An 18,804-nucleotide genomic window follows, 5' to 3' on the forward strand; every position below is an offset into this window, starting at 1 on the left:
ATCACCCGTCACATGGATTTGGAATGAGAAATTATGGCAGAATTTTCAATCTTGAAGGGACTCTCATCTCACACTGACAGACACAGTTTCAGTTTGCTGAGTCCCTCAAAAGTCATTCGTCTTGTTCTCACCAGCCAAAGCACCTGTGTTTGCGGTACCTTACTGTTCCTGTAAATGAAAGATTTCATGAATATGGAGAAGAGCGTCTCTGGCCAGCTCAGTGTGGTTCAGTTTTTGGTCCTGGATGAGGTCAGTCTCTGGTTTGGCACTCGTTGGGTTAATCAGTAGCTTCTGCAGCGCTGGTTTATTTGGTTAAAGCACCAGGAGTATCATAAAGGATCCCTGGCTTCAGAAGCTGCTAACAGTTGTGAACAAATGCTATCAGCATCGCTCTGGTTTGGTTTACTTCCAGCCTCATAACATCATGCATCTCAAAACACCTGGAATCATTTCTAAGCGTTCAGTCCCTTTAACTGATGTTTAACACTGTTTAAAGCATTCGTCTTTCAGAGGAAGGTAATAGATTTCTAATTGTTTTCTCACGATGTTGGAGGTTTATTTTGCTAGGCTAATGGCTGTTTTGCTTCACGTCTCTCCTGCTGAGGATGGACTGTGAGCTCCGCGGCCGGCAGAAACGCTTCATTTAGCGTCAGAAAGCAGTCAGGAATCTCAGCGTGCTGTAGATGGAGGGAAGATGTTTTTAGGAGAAGGACCAAACCATTGGGTCCAGCTCAACGCATCATCTGAGAGGAGGAACGAGAAGGAAGGAGATTGAAAGACAGATATGTTTACACAGAGTGCCACCATATGTGAAATCCACGTGTGTAGAAAAGTTTCAAAAAAAGGAAATAAAATTTACAATAAATCAAATAAGATATATACTCAATTATATAATTCAATTATATATTTTTTATATTTTGTCAGGCCTGAGTTAGGATGAATGACCAGCATGCAAAAAATTAGTTGTGCAAAAGTTCAGTAATGCTTTAAAATGACCTTTTTTTGTGACATGACAAGTTTAGTTTAGGTAAAATGTATATTGTAAAGTACACACACATCAGTTACACAAACCTTGTATATTAAAATATAAATTATATTATATTATGCTATATTATTTTATATTATATAAAAAATCTGTACACCCACATGGCATATTTTTTATGTCATGACTATACACAATGACATTTTTAGAAGCATTTCTTTTATATTTCATATACACTCTTATATTTCATTGACCCATATATTGGAACCAATCCTCAGTGTTGACCCTCGTTTCGGGGTCGCTGTTCTTGAGGCTCTTAAACAGGCGTTCACTGACAGAATGAGCAGCCAGCGTCCGAGTCTCGCCTCACTAGCCAAACCTAAACACAGTACAGCAGTCATTGGAAAAATAATTACAGCTGTCCAAGCGGAAGGCCCGTTAAACGCTCGAGTTTGAGGGCTGTGTTTTCAGCATCATAGATGAGACATTTTCCATCAATATCTGACGTGAAGGACTTCGAGCGAGAAACAACGCGTTTATGCTACACCAGCAGACAAAAACAACTCAAGAACTAGAGCTGCTGTCGGTTGACGTTTGTTTATATATCATTTGCATGCTAATTGTGTTCAAGCGTGCATGCGTCGACCCATTTCAATGAGACGCACACAGCTGGACTCATATTAATGCATCATCTAGAGTTCATCTGAGAGATTTTATGTGTTTTGCAGCAGTATCGTACATCACTGAAACTATCGTGCATGCATGTGTGTAAAGCAGTCGTGCATGCTGGCATTTATCAAGGTTTATTGTTAGAGGTACACAGACTATTTTATCCAATCATGCAGGTGGCTTAGATCATTTTTAGTATTTGGCAACTGTTTTAGAGTCTGTTTCATATGGCTCGCACAGTTACACACACACACACACACACACACACACACATCACACATTCACACATACATGTGATCCAGAATTAGCTTTGTAACGCATGAGCCAGCTGAACATGAATTAAAAATGTTTACTGGCCATAAATATTTCATTGTCAATATTTCATATTTTAGTTAATATTACACCAGCCATGAAAGTGTATTTTTAAAATTACAGTTCAAAACTTTGGTGTCAGTAAGATTGACTGATTTATTTTGAATTTTATTTAATTTTATTTGAACACTTTGTAAATACATTATATTCTTTGTACTTTTTAATCAACAATATTGTCTTTTTTCCACAAAAATATGAATCAGCAAAAAAAATCATATTCTCATGATTTCTGGAGGAATGATGCTGAAAATACAGCTTTGAGCACAGAAATAAATTTTAACATATAGTACTATAGACAACAGTTAATTCAGTTAAGAATATTTCACAATATTGGTGATTTTACAGTATTTTTTAAAACTGCAATCTCATGCAGCATTAATGAGACTTCTTTTAAAAAACAGAAGAAAATAAAATAAAATAAAAAATATTCCAGACTTTTAACTGCTGATGTGGGTTGTGGATTTCTTATTTTATTTTATTTTATTTTATTTTATTTTATTTTATTTTATTTTATTTTATTTTATTTTATTTTATTTTATTTTATTTTATTTATTAATTTTTCTTGTATTTCTCTCAATCAGTGCAAGTGTTTATGGCTAGCATCACAATAAAACGGGATAATTGTATTTCATTACAAATTAAAATAGGTTAAAGAAAACAGTTTAATGTTAAACTGGTTAAAGAAAACTTTGTTTAATGAGTAAACAAAGTTTTAGTTACTTTACACCAAATTTCTCTTTAAAATTAAGAGATGTAAAAAAGGGAACACTAAATAAATGGTTAAATAAATAGACAGAAAAAAATGAAAAATAATTAAAAAAAAAAATAAAAAAAAAAAATAAATAATAATAATATATATATATATATATATATATATATATATATATATATATATATATATATATATATATATATATATATATATATATACATTTCCAATTAAACCATGTTATGTTCTGTTTCCATGTAAGGAAAGGAGACTCTCTGTTTTACTCTCCAAAGCCACTTTTTACTTATTCATTGTTCTATTTGTGCTCTGCACACACACACACACACACACATGTAAATCCCTGACCTGAGCAGCCCATTCGCTCCCTTTGAGGCATTTCCAGAATTCCTCTTCTACAGGATTCCATAAGCAGAATTAATGTTGTCTCCGCACTGGTGCGTGTTTGAAGTGTGGGCCTGCTGTGTCTTTGTGAGGAACCCTTAACGAGAAACAAGTGGATTAAATGCATGAAAGGTCATTAAGCAGACGAGTTGAGGGAGTTTCGGCTTGGATCTGAACGGGCCGAGTCTCAGAGCGTGTTTAGTCTACAAGCTTTTGCTTTTCCTCCCTCTTGTTCTCCACATCCTCTCCTCCACCTCCTCCCACGACCACACAGGGAAGATAATGGGCCTCATATTTGGGCCATCCATCAGTGCCTTAAACTACAGAAAGGAGTTATGTGCACTTTCCCTCACCGGCTCGCACACACACATATACAGTACATTGGGGAAAAAGAGGCAAAAATGACCTCAAGGGTTAAAAATGTGACGGATAATCTGTCTGACACCTCACTTTGCATCCAGTGGAGCCATTTATATTTCATATTATTTTAGCACACTTTTTTCACCCTCCATCTGCAGATAAACGCAACCCCGATATGCACATTTGTCTTCAGCGAGGGATGTAAATTATAAAAGTGAATTAGGTGGGAAGGATTTATTGAGGAAAAAGTTGAGACAGCATCTTTTTTCTGCTCTTTCTGGCATGTTTTCTTTGCTCTCTCTCTCTCTCTCTCTCTCCCCCACTCACTCTCGTTCTTCTCCACCCCAAGGCAATTCCACGCGAGATGTGGGACCGTCGTTGGGTTTGAAGAAGTCGAGTTCCTTGGAGAGCCTCCAGACAGCTGTTGCCGAAGCGTCGCTCAACGGAGACGTCTCGTTCCACAGGCCACACCCCATAAGCATCAGGGGGCGGGGCTGCAATGAGAGCTTTCGGGCGGCCATTGACAAGTCTTACGACAAGCCAACTATGACCATAGTCAACCCCGATGAAGATGACGAGGGGATGGAGACGTGTAAGTATTGGAGAAAAATCATGCAGATTTACATTGAAGGAAAGATTTGAATCATATATAGAGACTAGGATATCATGAGTTGTGTCCCAGTTTGCATAGTATCCATCCTAAACAGTATTCCACATTAGTGTGTCCCGAATCATAGTATGTTTAAATGAGTATCAGAGGTGGTTTACTATTCACTGTGAAAATTTGAAATGCAATGGCTAATTTTGGCCATAACCCATTGTGTATTGGAATGGGATTTGATTAGAACTACAAACACAAATAAAAGTGTTAAAAAAACTACAAACATGGTGGATGTGTGAGACTTAGGGAGATTTAGGGGGCATTTACATGACACTATTTTCAACTAAAAAACATCAAAAATGTTATGTGTTTTGGTCGTAAATTTACACGACGACACCAAACTTTTCAAAACAGGTTTCAAAGTGGAAGTTTTTCAAAACGATTCCATTATCGTTATTTATGAAAATGGTGATGTCATGTGTATTTAATGTTTAGTCTATAGGTATGAATCTATTTTTTTTTAAAGTGCAAAGGAAAAAAAAATCTATTTCAATGTCTAACCCGATAAAAAAATAATTATTTAATATTACCCAAATTATTTTTTTATCTGCAACACAATTGCAAACTTTCATAAATATATGTTTGGTCATTCACTTTTAAATGCATCATTATGCAGACAAAGAGATAAAGACACGCGACTGGCAGATCAACACGCATTTCATTTCTCTAAAATATATATTAGTTACTTCAAATGAAAACAGCAGGATCCACACTCACTTATGAACTTAATCGATGTTTTTAGATTTGTATTGTACAAAAAGCACAAATTGATCATCATGATCATTGAAAGTTTCGGAACTAGGCCTTCCTCAGTGAATTTTTTAACAATACCATCACAAAACGTGCATTTTAAAAGGAAGGTCACTAATGATCATCAGGTGGAAGCTCTCATTACAGGTGCGTTTAACAGACTAAATAATCCCTAATTAAACAAACTCATCTACAAAACATTTCTTATGGAAGTATTGTTAAAACATTCACTGAGGAAGGCCTAGTGCTGAAACGTTTGATAATCCTGATCATCCATTTGTGATTTTTGTACAATAATAAAAATAAAAAAAACACATTGAGTGCAGATCCTGCTTTTTTCATTTTAATTAATTATGTGTTTTTTTTTTTTTCTGATCTATGTGGTTCTACTGATTTACTAAGTCTTGGTTGAGTGCAGCGTTTTCACATTTTTTTTTGTATTTGTTCTCCAATATGACAGGAAATTAAATGAAATTGTAACTGTGACAATATGATTGTCAGGAGTGTATTCCGCTACACACTTTAAAGGTGCCATCTGTAATGTTTGGCAAAAAAAAAAAAAATCAAGTCATACTCCACATTCCATACCAGATGGGGGCAGTATGCTTCAATAAAGTGAATTGGTCTACTCTAGAGTAACAAAGGAGAAACGGCATAGTCTCTATGCTCCGCCCCTACCTTCACAACAACCCTAGAGCCATAGCCGAAGCCTAAGAGGACGTTTTGCCTCCAGAGGAACGTTGGGTGATGTCAAGTAATTTTGAAACATGACATCTTCAAGCTACTCCCCTTCACCTTTACCAGTCAATATGTTCCTATTTGTTTTGTTCATATTACATTTTGAGTTGTATATACACATTATTTGAATTAAATTAATTTGACAGACAGCATTCTGTCAACATCATTGGTCAACATCAGACAGCTGATGTTGACCAAGCTAGTGCCAACCAACGTAACCAGAGCTGCCAACTCTCAAGCATTCACCGTGAGACACACACAATTGACTCTTTTCACACGCTTTCACGCCACACATCAATTTTTTAATGCACAGAAAAACCACGAAACAAAGAGGACACGGAGACCAACAGACTGTACAGAGCAGGTTAGTTATGATATAATAAAATGGGTAACGTTAAGTTATAGCTAGCTAATTATCAAACGCAGCTACGGTTAGCCATCGCTAACATTAGCACGTTTATCGAACAGCTTTTGATACATTTCTATGTTATAACTTCCCGAAAACAAATACACAAACATATAAAACAAACTTCTAACGAAATATTAACAGCATCTAACTTACCAATCCAAAAGAAATGTTGCAAGTTCAGAGTCGAACCTCATTTTTTTCAGGTCCATCAGTTGTCTCCAACGATTAAAAGCAGTGCCGATGTTTACTCTGGTTCGGCTCCTTTTCTTATCGGATTTGATTTGTGATTCTGAGCGCAGCTGTTTCCCTGTAGCGGGTGACGCTCTCTTCCCTGAACTGAAATGAAGTACTGTGCTGTACTTTCCACATGATTGACATCAGGTTCAGGTACGCCCACAAGACATGCAAGTTATTCATGTATTGCAGGTTGACTGGTGGTTATGTTGCCCGCATACCGCCTCCCATGGCCGAAACTGGTATTACGACACCTGTCGGGCCGGGGCTAGTAATGCTAATGCTAATTAAGGTTGATATCTCTGCAGCACTATAACTTGACATTTTTTAATGACATCATTGCCATTATTTCTTATTCTTTTGATGCGTGTAGGTCATGTTATGGATATTTTTACTTCAATTTTTGCATATGGCACTTTTAAAAGTGTGCACTTTTTCTTCACAATAAGAGTATATACTTTTAGAACGGTGTAAGAAGGCGAACTGGGATGCAGTTATACTCTGGTAATACTCTGGTAACACCCTAGTAACCACTAGAAGCTGCATGCAACATAATCTCAGTCTCTTTAGAGTGTGCATCAGTGATTTCTGTGTGCAGCGACAAACAGGGCGCAAGCTGAACTTTCTGATTTTTAGATTGTTATGAATCTATTATCTTTCTATTTACGAGTCAGTCTAAATAATTCACATTTGCATTACCAGACATGAGGCCTGTTGCACCAGTTGTGCTTAAATTACAACCTAGCCTAGTTTTGACGTACAGTAAGTGAGGTAAACGTATGCATTAAGCACACACAGATTATGACTAAAAGCATTGTGTTGTGCGTAGGCTAGCAAACAGCACATAAAATGGTGCAGCGCATCAGGGCGGTGGGTTTTGGATGAACAACAAACACTTGTAAATCTAAACGGAACAGTCTAGTTTGATGATTATTTAGTGCAGCCTGTGCCTCGTCATCTGCTTTCTTAACCTCCTGTTTTCTCTTCGTATTGAATATGGCAACTCATGTAATCACAGCTATTACCATAATTGTGCAGGCACAGTAAAGGCGATCTGACACAATATCAATGCCAATTTCATCAGATGTCTCGCACAATGACTGGCCCGGAATATATTACGAGACGCTCACCAATTGCGGTTGACTTTATAGACAGAACTCAGTAGAGAGACAAGGCAGCGGGTCTCACGAGGACGTCTTGTGTTATTCTGAAGATTAGAAAAGCAGGAGAGATCCTCCTGCTGTAAGTAGGTCAGACCTTCCCTCAAAGACCCGAAAAGGAAATAAACAGCCAATAAGCATGTGTATAACTTTCACTATTCATTTCGCCCATGACCAAATGAATTTCCAGACATCCTTGCTGGGCATTTTGCTCTAATGGGGACTGGTTTTTAAAGTGATATTTCCCAATGCTCGCAAACTCAAGGTTTACTGGATTCGTTGGGGTTCATTTTTATGGTTCATTGATTGCTTGCAGCAATATTTTGTATTGTTTTCATATTTTCGATGGTTTAATTTTCTAACCCAATTTAAAAAATGTTATTGCCAAGGTCTCTTGCAATTTATTTTTTTCTTCGCCATAATAAGCAATGAATCAAATTAAAATATGTGTACAGTACTTGTCAAACATTTGGAAGCATTTTTAAAATGGTTGTATTTTAAATGTCATATTGTGAAATGTTATTGCAATTTAAAATCAATATTTTCTGTAAAAAAAAAAAAAAAAAAAAGTATGGTAAACTGAATTTACTCCTGTGATCAAACCTGAATTGTCAGTGTCTTCAGTGTCACATGATCCTTCAGAATATGCAGATTTGCTGCTCAAGAAACATTCATGACTATTATTAATGTTGAAAACCATTTTTATGCAAAACCCATGATATGCTACAATTAAAATGCTTGTGTTTTTATCAAATAAACACTTGGTGAGCAGAAGAGACTTTGTTAAAAACTTAAAAAAATCGTAATGTTTCCAAACTTTTGACAAGTAGTGTATTTTAATATAGTTTCAGACGGTTTGCGATCTTAGTTCAATAATACAGTGTTAGTCCCTAGTGCTGTAAACTGAGTTCACGACAGACCTGTCTATTTAATATCACCTGCCGGGGGAAAAATATCGCCACCCCTTTGTTCTCCCGTTAAAAGATTCCATTAAAAGCAAGCAGAATTTATTTCAAAAGAGTCAAATGATTTCCCTCAATCGCTTTGTTCTTGTAAGCTGTGTCCACATTGGGCTAAATACTGTCTTATCTCTTCGGCGGAGCAAATGCGTGAGATTCTGCGGTGGAAGCATATTGCATTTCTCGTCTTCCAATATTCAAATAACTCTGTTTTTCAATTTAGATAAGAGGAACCTGCCTTTGCCTGTCACTGAGGTTAATAGTCAAAAGTTGACAGATAAGGGCAGGCTTTTTCTTTCCACACAGACACTTCTATTTACATAGAATGTGAATTTGGCATCACCCGAGGAAAAATGTGTCACTTGGAGATATCCAGCCGGGAAAATGAGTTGGGCTGTGTTTCTTTGGTTTATGTTTTTAAATATCATGCGCTCTGCTCTTTTTCCCACCGGGTTTTTAGCCAGAGTGCCAATTTCAAGACTCCATTAGAAGTGATCGGCGTTGTAAAGGAGAAATGAATACTGTGGCACGTCAAAAGGAGACGACTAATGATGCCTTTTGATTGCAGTGTCAAAACATTTACCACTCAGTCCTGTGTAGCTGGAATTCGCCCGTTAATTACTGTAATTCGTTTTATTTTTTTACATTTCGGTCAACAATTAGCAGAACCGTAACTTACTGTGATAACCGTTTTAATGAAAGGCCATTGATCTGTGAAGCCGCTGCTGTATTGACTGCAACTCTATAGGCAGAAATCTGCTTTTTCAGATTAACAGGGGTGTTTATAAATGAAGAGAGCCCTGTCCAATGCATTCTGTCATGTAATCACACTTTTTTTCAGTAGTCCACTTTAGCAAAAAATTGAACAATGTACAGCACAGTAACAATTTTATAGACAAAATAAAATGTACACAAACACATTTTTTAACGAAGAAATGCATCAATTCGATGGCGCTTAGAACTGATCTATCATGAAGAGGACACACAGTATCCACGATAAATAACTCACCCGCTGGGTTACGTCTGACCCAGGATCAGAGTAACACAAAAACTACCCAAACACTGACAAAAATAACCCTCAATAAATGGATGCACCTTTTGTAAAAAAAAAAAAAAAAAGAAAAAAAAAACTCTTACAATAAACCGATTAAACTCTACTTCTACAAAATGATCAGTACATATTGTAATTTTTAAAATGTTTTTTACATTTATTTGATTTGATTAATTTCATCCATTGTATCTGTCATGTTTTCTCACTAACCCTCTCCACACTCTGGGCTTTCTTCTTTCCAAAATGACTTGAACGCAGTTACTTTTAGTCAGCAGAATGTCTACTGACAAAAACAATATATATTTTTTCATTTTGTTTCCTGAGATTAATGTCTTTCTGAAGGCACAAATAAACATTTTGAACATTTGTTGATGCTTAGACTATCCAGAATAATTTCCATGACTTATTTCTAGGGCTAGTTTTAATTGCTGAATGCATCAGAGCTTGGTCGCCTTTGCCCTCAACCATTCGATAAGTAGCCGGCGATGAAAATGATATCCAACTAAACCTTGTTAGCATTATTATCATCTCCTGAGCTGAAAAAGGTTTTGATTTATGAAAAAAAAAAACAATTCTACAGTTGTTCAATGCACTGATTTCACCCACTCAATGTCTCATGCTGATCCATTCGGATATTGTTTCAGTAGATGACAGAACTGCACAAGTGAATAAAACAAAAGGAACGTTAAACCGCTCATCCGAGCGCACGGAAATATCCGTGACGGTCTCTCGCTTTCACTGGGCCTTTCTTCCAGCTCTCACTCGCGTCAGAGATTTGTTGCTTATTAATAAGCTCTAATCACACAGGCATCTGTCTCCAGCGCCGTTACGTCGCTCTATTCAAAAGCACTTTGCTTTTAGTGGCCTCAGATTTTTTTCCTCCTTTCTGAGCGTTTTTAAACTTACAATTAGTGACAAATTAATCACGTCCAGACCATCAGGAATGGAGACAGTAGCTGTAATCAGACGCTTGCTGAAATGGAAATGAGCAACATCAGCCAGCTGCAGTCCCTTATGATTATGCTGATATATCACAAAGATAGGTGGTAGAGGATGAATTAGCATTGCAAACCATACTTCAAAATAAAATGCTCCCACAGAGAGTCGCTGGCTTTTCCAAAACAGCATCAAAGTACTTGCATTAATATATCATTAATGAAACACATCATCCTGTTGACTGGAATCCATAAAATCAGCGTTACAAAATTCATGGGCTATCAGATGTTAAGAGTGCTCTGAGAATATGATCCTCCTTCGGCTCGTCCATTAGAAGAGATGAACTCTTTGTCTTCCAAGTAAACATCTTAATAGTGTGGTGACGTGATAAAATACTCGGGCAGCAAAGCAATTCTTTCTAAAACGATCGGCAAACAAAAAACGTGGAAATCAAAAAGAGTTATTCTGAAACAAACTCAGCAGGGTTGGAGAAAGTTACTTTTAAAAGTTACAAAATTGTGTTACTTTTTATGGAAAGTAATGCGTTACATTACTTTTGAGTTACTTTTGCATTACACAATTGTTGTGCTCATCTAAGGTCATTTTTGTAATGGTTGCCCTGACACAGCACATTCATTCTGCTCTTTTCTTTACAATCAAAGCATCCAGTTAAAAAACGGGACTTTTATATTCTGACTGCATGATGTCTGAACCTCAGCTTCAGCAGAAGAAACTATTGTACAGTAATCGATGGTCAAACTGCAGAAGTGGTACTGTGGTACTGCAGATGAGCTGAGGTGAATGGAAGATGGACCACTTTTGGTGCACTTTAGCCTTTTGAACTTCTGAGTTCTCTTTCTCTGTTAGTTTTATTGGGTCAGTGAGGACTAACGCTAATAGACTTCCTTCACTGCTCCTGAGTTACTGAATTTGAGACCGCCGAACTGTGGTGGGAAGATGTGACCCTTTAGAAGCAAAAAGATAATGGGGTTCCTTCAGATGGAGTAACCTCTGAGGTAAAACTCAGCTAAGAAAAAATGAAAAGAGATTCAGGCGAGATGAGGAGCTCACGAGCCTCTGTTAGATATGGTTGGGCTTGAAGACGAGGTCTCATTAAAATGTTTTATTAAGTCGATGTTTAAAGAAGTCAGACCGTTGAGAGTTTCTGCTTTGAGACACTACATTAGCCCAAATGCCATAACAGTAAAACTATGGTATCAGTTGAGCTACAGTTATACAAATATTATACTAGACATTATTTTATTTTATTTTATTTTATTTATTTTTTTTATTGAAAATCTTAGTGGTTCTTGCCTGGTAAAATTATTATTATTATTATTAGTAGTAGTAGTAGTAGTAGTAGTAGTAGTTGTAGTAGAAGTAGTATTATCATCATTTAATGAAACTGTGGTTTGTCTACTATTACTGTTATATAAATCACTAGAGATACTTTAATCTATTTTATTTTATTGAAAATGTTAGGGAAACTTGCAAAACAGCCACTTTAATTATTTTATTTAATTATACTTTTTATTTTATTTTATTTTATTGAAAATGTAAGCGGTATTTGCCTGGTAAAATATTATTATTCTTCTTCTTATTATTAGTATTATCATTCAATGAAAATTTTAGTCTACTATTACTATTATATAAATCAATAGATATTTATTATATTTAATAGAGATTAGATATATTTTATTTTATTGAAAATGTTAGTGAAACTTGTAAAACAGCCACTTTAATTATTATTATTATTATTATTATTATTATTATTATTATTTAACAATTGGTTGCTAAAGTATAATGGGTAGTTTCTAGATGTTTGATAGGGTCTTTTTGGTATTTGCTAGTGTGTTGTTTTTGGTTTTATTTGGCAAACCTAACCTTGTGCGACAAAGTGTTGCTCTTTCTTAAATGCAGTCTGAGTTCAACATTCATGTTTATCTGTCTCTCTCTCCACCATCTCAGTGGAAGAAGACACAGAGGAGAGCTCACGATCAGGCCGCGACTCCTTCTCCACCGCCGCGGACCTCACCCTCCCACCCTCCAACACAGAGAAACAGCTGAACGGAGGACGCAGCAGAGAGGACAAGAAGAAGGAGTGGGGAGGGAAGGACAAGAAAGACAAGAACAAAGCCAAGAAAGGCGTGCTGAAGGGACTGGGCGACATGTTCAGGTAGAGTGCACGGCCTTAGGTCTTTCAGGGGACTCCTTTGTTTGTTTATTTTATTTTATTTTATATTTTATTTATTCTATTTTGACCCACACTCTTGCTATGATTTGTTGATGCCAGAGGCAGTTCAGATGGAGGTTATTTTTAATAAGGGAATGTTTTATTCATCAATGCATAGGTTTGCTGCTTATATTCATCACTGGTAATTGCCGGACTGGAAACTTTTCTGAAATATACGCAGTAATGTTCGAGGCAGCAAACGCGTAGCTTCTATGTTCCTGTAAACAGCTTTGCTGCCTAGTTAAATGTCAACCCAACTGTGACTGATTTGCTGTATTTTACCGCCAGCTTCACCCTACAAAGAGGTCGAAGCAAATGCAGAATCGGTTAATTTTGAAAATAAATCCATATGGAGGATTAACATTTTCTCGGCTTCTCCTCGCAAAGCTCCTCCAGAGGGACGAGACAGGAACAGATAACATACTTTTGGGGGCTGTTATCATGAAAAGGTGCTTTCCTGGTCTCCCGCCCCTCTGGACTCTTTGAAATAACGCGTTATGCATTCATTTGGTTGAGAACGCAGGAAGCGTTTCCCAATGCCAGGCTAATTAAGCTGGGGCCTCCATTAATTATTCTGATTTGGTGCTCATTTGAATCCTGCATAAATTATCCACACTCTTATCTACACAATAAGTTGTTTAGAGGTGGATTAGCGTAATGGGATTAGTTAGCGTAGTGCATCGCATGCTGTTCTGAAATAAACAATAAAAACGACAAGTGTTTCCAGGTCATGTTTCAGAAGCACTAAAGGGTTAGTTTTAGTGCTCAACCACTCCAGCACTCTTGTGTCCTGTAGAATGAATGCGATGGATGATTACTAGGCTATAAGGACACGTTAGGTTGTGGCCTGTGTTTTGAGCTGAATTTGATTCATTAATTAGGAATAGCATGAGGTCTTCTGCATTCATTTTAATCAGTGTTAAGTAGTGGGGGCACAACTGTTGGTGTAAAAGGAAATTGTAGGGTGAGGAATTGGTTCTGTCCCATAGATTGTTGGTTGGATTTTGAGATATTGGCATTTCACTCAAAAGTGTATGCGAGCTTGTAGACAACGATTGATTGAAGAAGATCCACACACATCACCAGACCACACATGTATGAATCATTCACAATCATTTTTTGGCAAATACTCTGACCAACAGAAAAGGTGGATGGTTTGAAACTGACTGAAACACTATTGACAATTAATCTTTGTGCACAGGAACTGTTGCTAATGTGACCTCACCTTTATAGGAGTTATAATATGTCTGAACATGATGGGTGTTGTGGGTCTGAGATTGGGTCTGTTGTGGATGTTATTTGTAGCGACAAAAGATTGGTAGACAATATAAAAAAACACTGTAGCCCTTCATTCTTTGAGAGTAATGCTGGCGATCAATCACTGCTGAATGTTGATTCAACCTCAACTTGAAGCTCATGGTGTACACGCTGTAATGCTGAATATTGTTGGAGGTCACCCAAGGTTGTGGTGCTGCTCTTCATGTTGTATTGAGACCTTGAGAACAGCTGGTCCATGCTTAGTCCATGCTAGCCTTCCCAAAGGAGAGGAACGGTTTTGGATTTACAGCTTCAGTGATGAGGCAGAATGAGCTTCAGGTGTTCGTCATCACACACTCCTGGCAGCTTTCACAAACCCTGCCCTCGGCTCTTGGAACCCTATTACTGGTTTTATTCTGCTCATTATTTTTCTTTTTGTTATTATTATTCTTTTTTATCCTAAAAGTGTCCCAGCAGAGATTGTTTACCATTTTTGGGAACTGCCAACATTGTGAAAAGTTCTACGTTTGTATTTTTCTCTAGCCTTTCCCCTCAGTAACCACATGGGCTCCATTTTTGAAGTCTCTCCCGGCTGTTCATCCAACTTGCATGAAAATTGGCGTATATCATCTAGATACAACCTTGACAAAAAGTTGTCAAAATAATTTTTATTTGTTAAATCACAGATTTCAGCCAATAACATTTTCAGGCTTTGCACATAATTACTAAATTGGCTTGTAACACAAAATCCAAAGTTCACTAAACTTGGTACAAGTGGATTTTAAGGCCATGTGAGGCTGCATACCAAAATTAATCAATTTCTGAATCTAGGGAAAGTCCAAGAGAAAAAAAAGTAGCCTATTAGAATAATTAACATTTGCATATATATTTTTTTTAATTAAAATATTATGATTATGTTAAGCTGTGACTCTAATAGGAGCAATAGTAATATATTGTCTACTTAGCAAACCCACCAACAGTTATAGATAAAGAATGTCAGATTAGCTCAATAGCAGAGGAGTCAAAGGTGGAAATGTATATGCATTTAGTGAAGGAGTGGGAAGGCTTGTGAATGTTCATTAAGAACTGAAACGCAGGTCTGGACCCCAGCGGAGACGCTCACGCAGCACATCATTACATCTACCCCTCCTCGGAGAGCTATCAGAAACTCCCAACACACACACACACTTTGCCAGGAGAGTATGGATTACTGACATTCAACTCCTCTCTCATTGTCTTTTTGTTCACACACATACAGATTCACTTCTGCAGTACACACTCATCTGCAGTCTCTCAAGGCCCATTTAACTATAGCCCTTCACTCTTTATCTCTTCCATCTCAGTATGATGAACACACACACACACACACAAGGAGGTCTCTGAGCCGTTTGCAATACACTGCAACTGGAGCTCATCTGCATGCGTGTGTAAACGTGCATTGATGAGCTCTGCGCTTAATGGACACACTGATTGAAAGAGCATTAAAATCAGAGCTGAAAGAGAGAGATGAGGTGATCAAAGAAGAGGGAGAGAGAAATCACTAATCCAGAAATACTAAACAGCTGAACCAGGCAAGTGGAGGCAGCACAATTTAAAAATATAGAATTTTTTGGTTGTAGAATCCAATCGTGAAAAAAAAGTGTCCTACATTTCACTCACCAAATAAAGGTTGCAGAATATACTTTCTAGTTTGTTTGTTGATTTATTTCACTTTTCTGAAAGTTTTTTTTTTAAATTATTATTATTAATTCTAAATAAAGCTTCGGAAATTAATTTAATTAAAAGTAAAGAATTTACGCCATATCATTATTATTATTATTTTATTTATTTCACTTTACAAAAAGTGCTCTAGAATTCACTTGTAAAAAAAAAATGATAAATAGTTTGCTTCAAAATTAATAAATTCAATTTATTTGTTTCCCTTTAAAAAGTGGTTCTGCAGTTATTTAGCTAAAAAGTGTTGTGGAAGTCGTGAGCTAAATAATAATAATAAAAAAAAAAGTTCCATGAAATAATTTCAGTAAAAAAGTTATTTATTCACCATATTTATTATTATTATTATTATTATTATTATTATTATTATTATTATTATTATTATTATTATTATTATACATAGGGCTTGGGGGGGGGGGGGGGTTCAAAGTGTTTTGCTGTATCTGGAGGCTAGAACCATAATATCATAGAGGTTTAAAGAAGGCCAATATGTAAGCACCCATAGAACCCCATAACAACTGCTTACCAACGCCAGAGCAATCTGACAGCAGCATGCTTGATGTTACTACTGTAGCTTAATGGCAGTTCTTGATTCAAGCCTTGCTTCAGAACACATGGTGCATGAGGCGGCTGTATATCTTTGGGTGTTAGATGTCATGCTGACTGCACACGGATCCAATGAATAGGTCATCAGCTATGAACTGTGACATGCGTGCAAGCATTCAGCAAATGACCTCAAAGGGGGTAGATGTCACCCATCTTCGCTTGTCCTATAGACTTTATTATACATGCACCATAAACGTGTCTGACATTCTCTTTGACCTGGCCTTTAACATCAGCTCCTAGCCGTATACGGCCTGTTGATGTGTCCACACCTCACCTGACGCTGTTAGCATGTCAGGATCACTGCATCTGATCTGTGTGGGACACTGAAGGCACAGTTCACCCTCATATTATTCCAAACTCAAATGAATATATTAATATATTTTATATTATATTCATATATTTTAAATCAATATTTTATTATTTATTATTTAAAATATATATAAATATATATTTGATGTTAAAATTAGGGCTGTCAAGCAATTAATTTTTTTCTCTCTGATAAACTACATTATGTGCCAAATACTTAATCAAGTGAATTGTGAATTAATTCTACATAAATTTGTGCTAAGAACCCAACCCCCACCCCCAAAAAGACAGTTTAGTGTTAAATAATAATAATTAAATAAATAAATAAACATTATCTAGACATTATGAAGTAGCTTTAGAAATAAATGTTTGATTCAACTATTCAGGCTAAAAGTGAAGTGGAATTCTTCTGAATTATTCAGATGTGGCATGAATGCATTTACACTGCAACTGGAATTGCATAATGCTATTTTATCGCTATTAATCATTTTTAAATGGGCATTTAAACACAAATAGTTTTTTTTTTTTAAGGAATATTTACATATTAAATTATTCATTTATTTATTCATGAAATAAATTTTTTTCATATGTAAATATGAATCTAAAACCGCCAGAATTGCCATATTATATAACTTTATAATAATATTATTATAATATTATAATATTATAATAACTTTAGCATATTTTTTTTCTATGATTAATCTCACCAGTTAAATTCACAGGCCTATATATATATGTGTGTATATATAATATGACCATTAAAGGTATAGACCAAATAAAAAAATGTATGTATTTATGTATGTATGTATCTATTATTTCTTTTTATTTGATCTATACCTTTAATGGTCAGTGGGGGCAGATGTGCTCATTAACCTCAAAGATATGGGCAGCTAGAGTAATATGTGCTAGAAGAGGGGAGAAATAATGGATGGAAGCAGAAGTAAGAGACATAAACGAGTGCATCGGAGTGAACTGGGGCACAGGGAGGAGGAGCGTTTGAGATGAAGAAAACCACTCCTGTTTTCACGCGACTGGTCACGGCAACTTTGGCTCAGGGGCAGACATGCCTCTGCGGCTTGCATTAGGACATTACTAATAGGATGTAATTGCTAATCCTGATGCCCTCTCACACTGAATTACTCCATCCACACCCCGCAGACCCTTCCCCCTTCACTGACCTTCAAACCTCTGTGAAGCACCATCCTGAACTCCCATCACAACCTCCAGCCTTGAGCGACAGCGGGGCCGCAGGGAACTCAGAGCACAGATGCCTCCCCCCAACCATCTTTGTTATTTTCCCCTGTTGAGTGAACATGTTGCTGGGGAGGATTGTGGGTAATGGTACCTTTCTATATATAGGGCTTAGATGCATGATGTAGGCATTTATATGCTTTTCCATTTGCACAGCCAGATCCCTCAAATCGTTCCAAAGTAGTGCGTTCTCACTCATTAGCTGAACATAAACACAGAGCGCTTCACCATGAAGAGGTAATTATGGAAACACTGGAGAACAGTACACCAGTTACATTCACCATATTCAGCCTCAGTCACAGATAAATGAAGATGCCATATGTAATGACCCAAACTTTGATAGATTTGAGCTTTGGAAAGTGGTCATAATATCTACAGTTTTGTCGTTTTTTTTTTTTTTTTTTTTACTACAACTGTGAGAAAACAGCCACAAAGGTAAACAAGTTTTTTAAATTGGAAATTATTTTAAAAAGTTGAAAAAGTAAGTTGATAAATTAATATTTAAACATGTTATATATATTTATTTCAACATCACAATTTACCAAAAACACTTTAAAAAGTCCTTGTCAAAATATGTACTACTTAAATAAAATGGCTATGCTATTGTAGTCCAGTATTGTCTTTTTGTGATAGTCATTTTTCCGCCTTGTTTTAGACGTGTTCTAGTGTGCTGTTACGGAAACTGCACATTCATGCAAATGCACATCTTTTTCTAAAACATTGTTTGTTCATTAGGTAAATTTGCTGCAGTGATAATTGTTCTTATACTGTATTTTGATTGAAGTCCAAAGTAAAGTAACATTTATGTATTGTCAGTATTGTGATTTCTGCATAACTAGCTGCGCACTAATAGTTCCCTTCAAGACGGTCAAAGAATTGTCCAATTCACCTTTTAGGAGTGTGACAGTGAACAGGAAGTGAGACACAGAGGACTTGAGATATTGCAAAGTGATCACTTGTCAAAATGCCAACACCTCGGGTGATGTCGCCCATCTGTCTCCTCTATATGACAGAGATGGTGTTTGTGTCACGACCTCCTGAAATGA

At 36.5% G+C, this 18,804-nt stretch overlaps 1 protein-coding gene across 3 annotated transcripts in view; it reads left to right on the forward strand.

Moving 5' to 3' along the window:
• LOC113042226 (partitioning defective 3 homolog) overlaps positions 1–18,804 on the forward strand; it is a 407,940-nt gene that overhangs the window by 284,310 nt on the left and 104,826 nt on the right. For all 3 annotated transcript variants that reach the window (XM_026200884.1, XM_026200885.1, XM_026200886.1), the window contains 2 exons: positions 3,844–4,086; positions 12,361–12,568. In XM_026200884.1, coding sequence (XP_026056669.1) covers positions 3,844–4,086; positions 12,361–12,568 — 451 coding nt within the window. The remainder of the gene's footprint in view (positions 1–3,843; positions 4,087–12,360; positions 12,569–18,804) is intronic.

The sequence above is a fragment of the Carassius auratus genome, chromosome 24 (genome assembly GCF_003368295.1).
Source record: "Carassius auratus strain Wakin chromosome 24, ASM336829v1, whole genome shotgun sequence".
Taxonomy (NCBI): domain Eukaryota; kingdom Metazoa; phylum Chordata; class Actinopteri; order Cypriniformes; family Cyprinidae; genus Carassius; species Carassius auratus.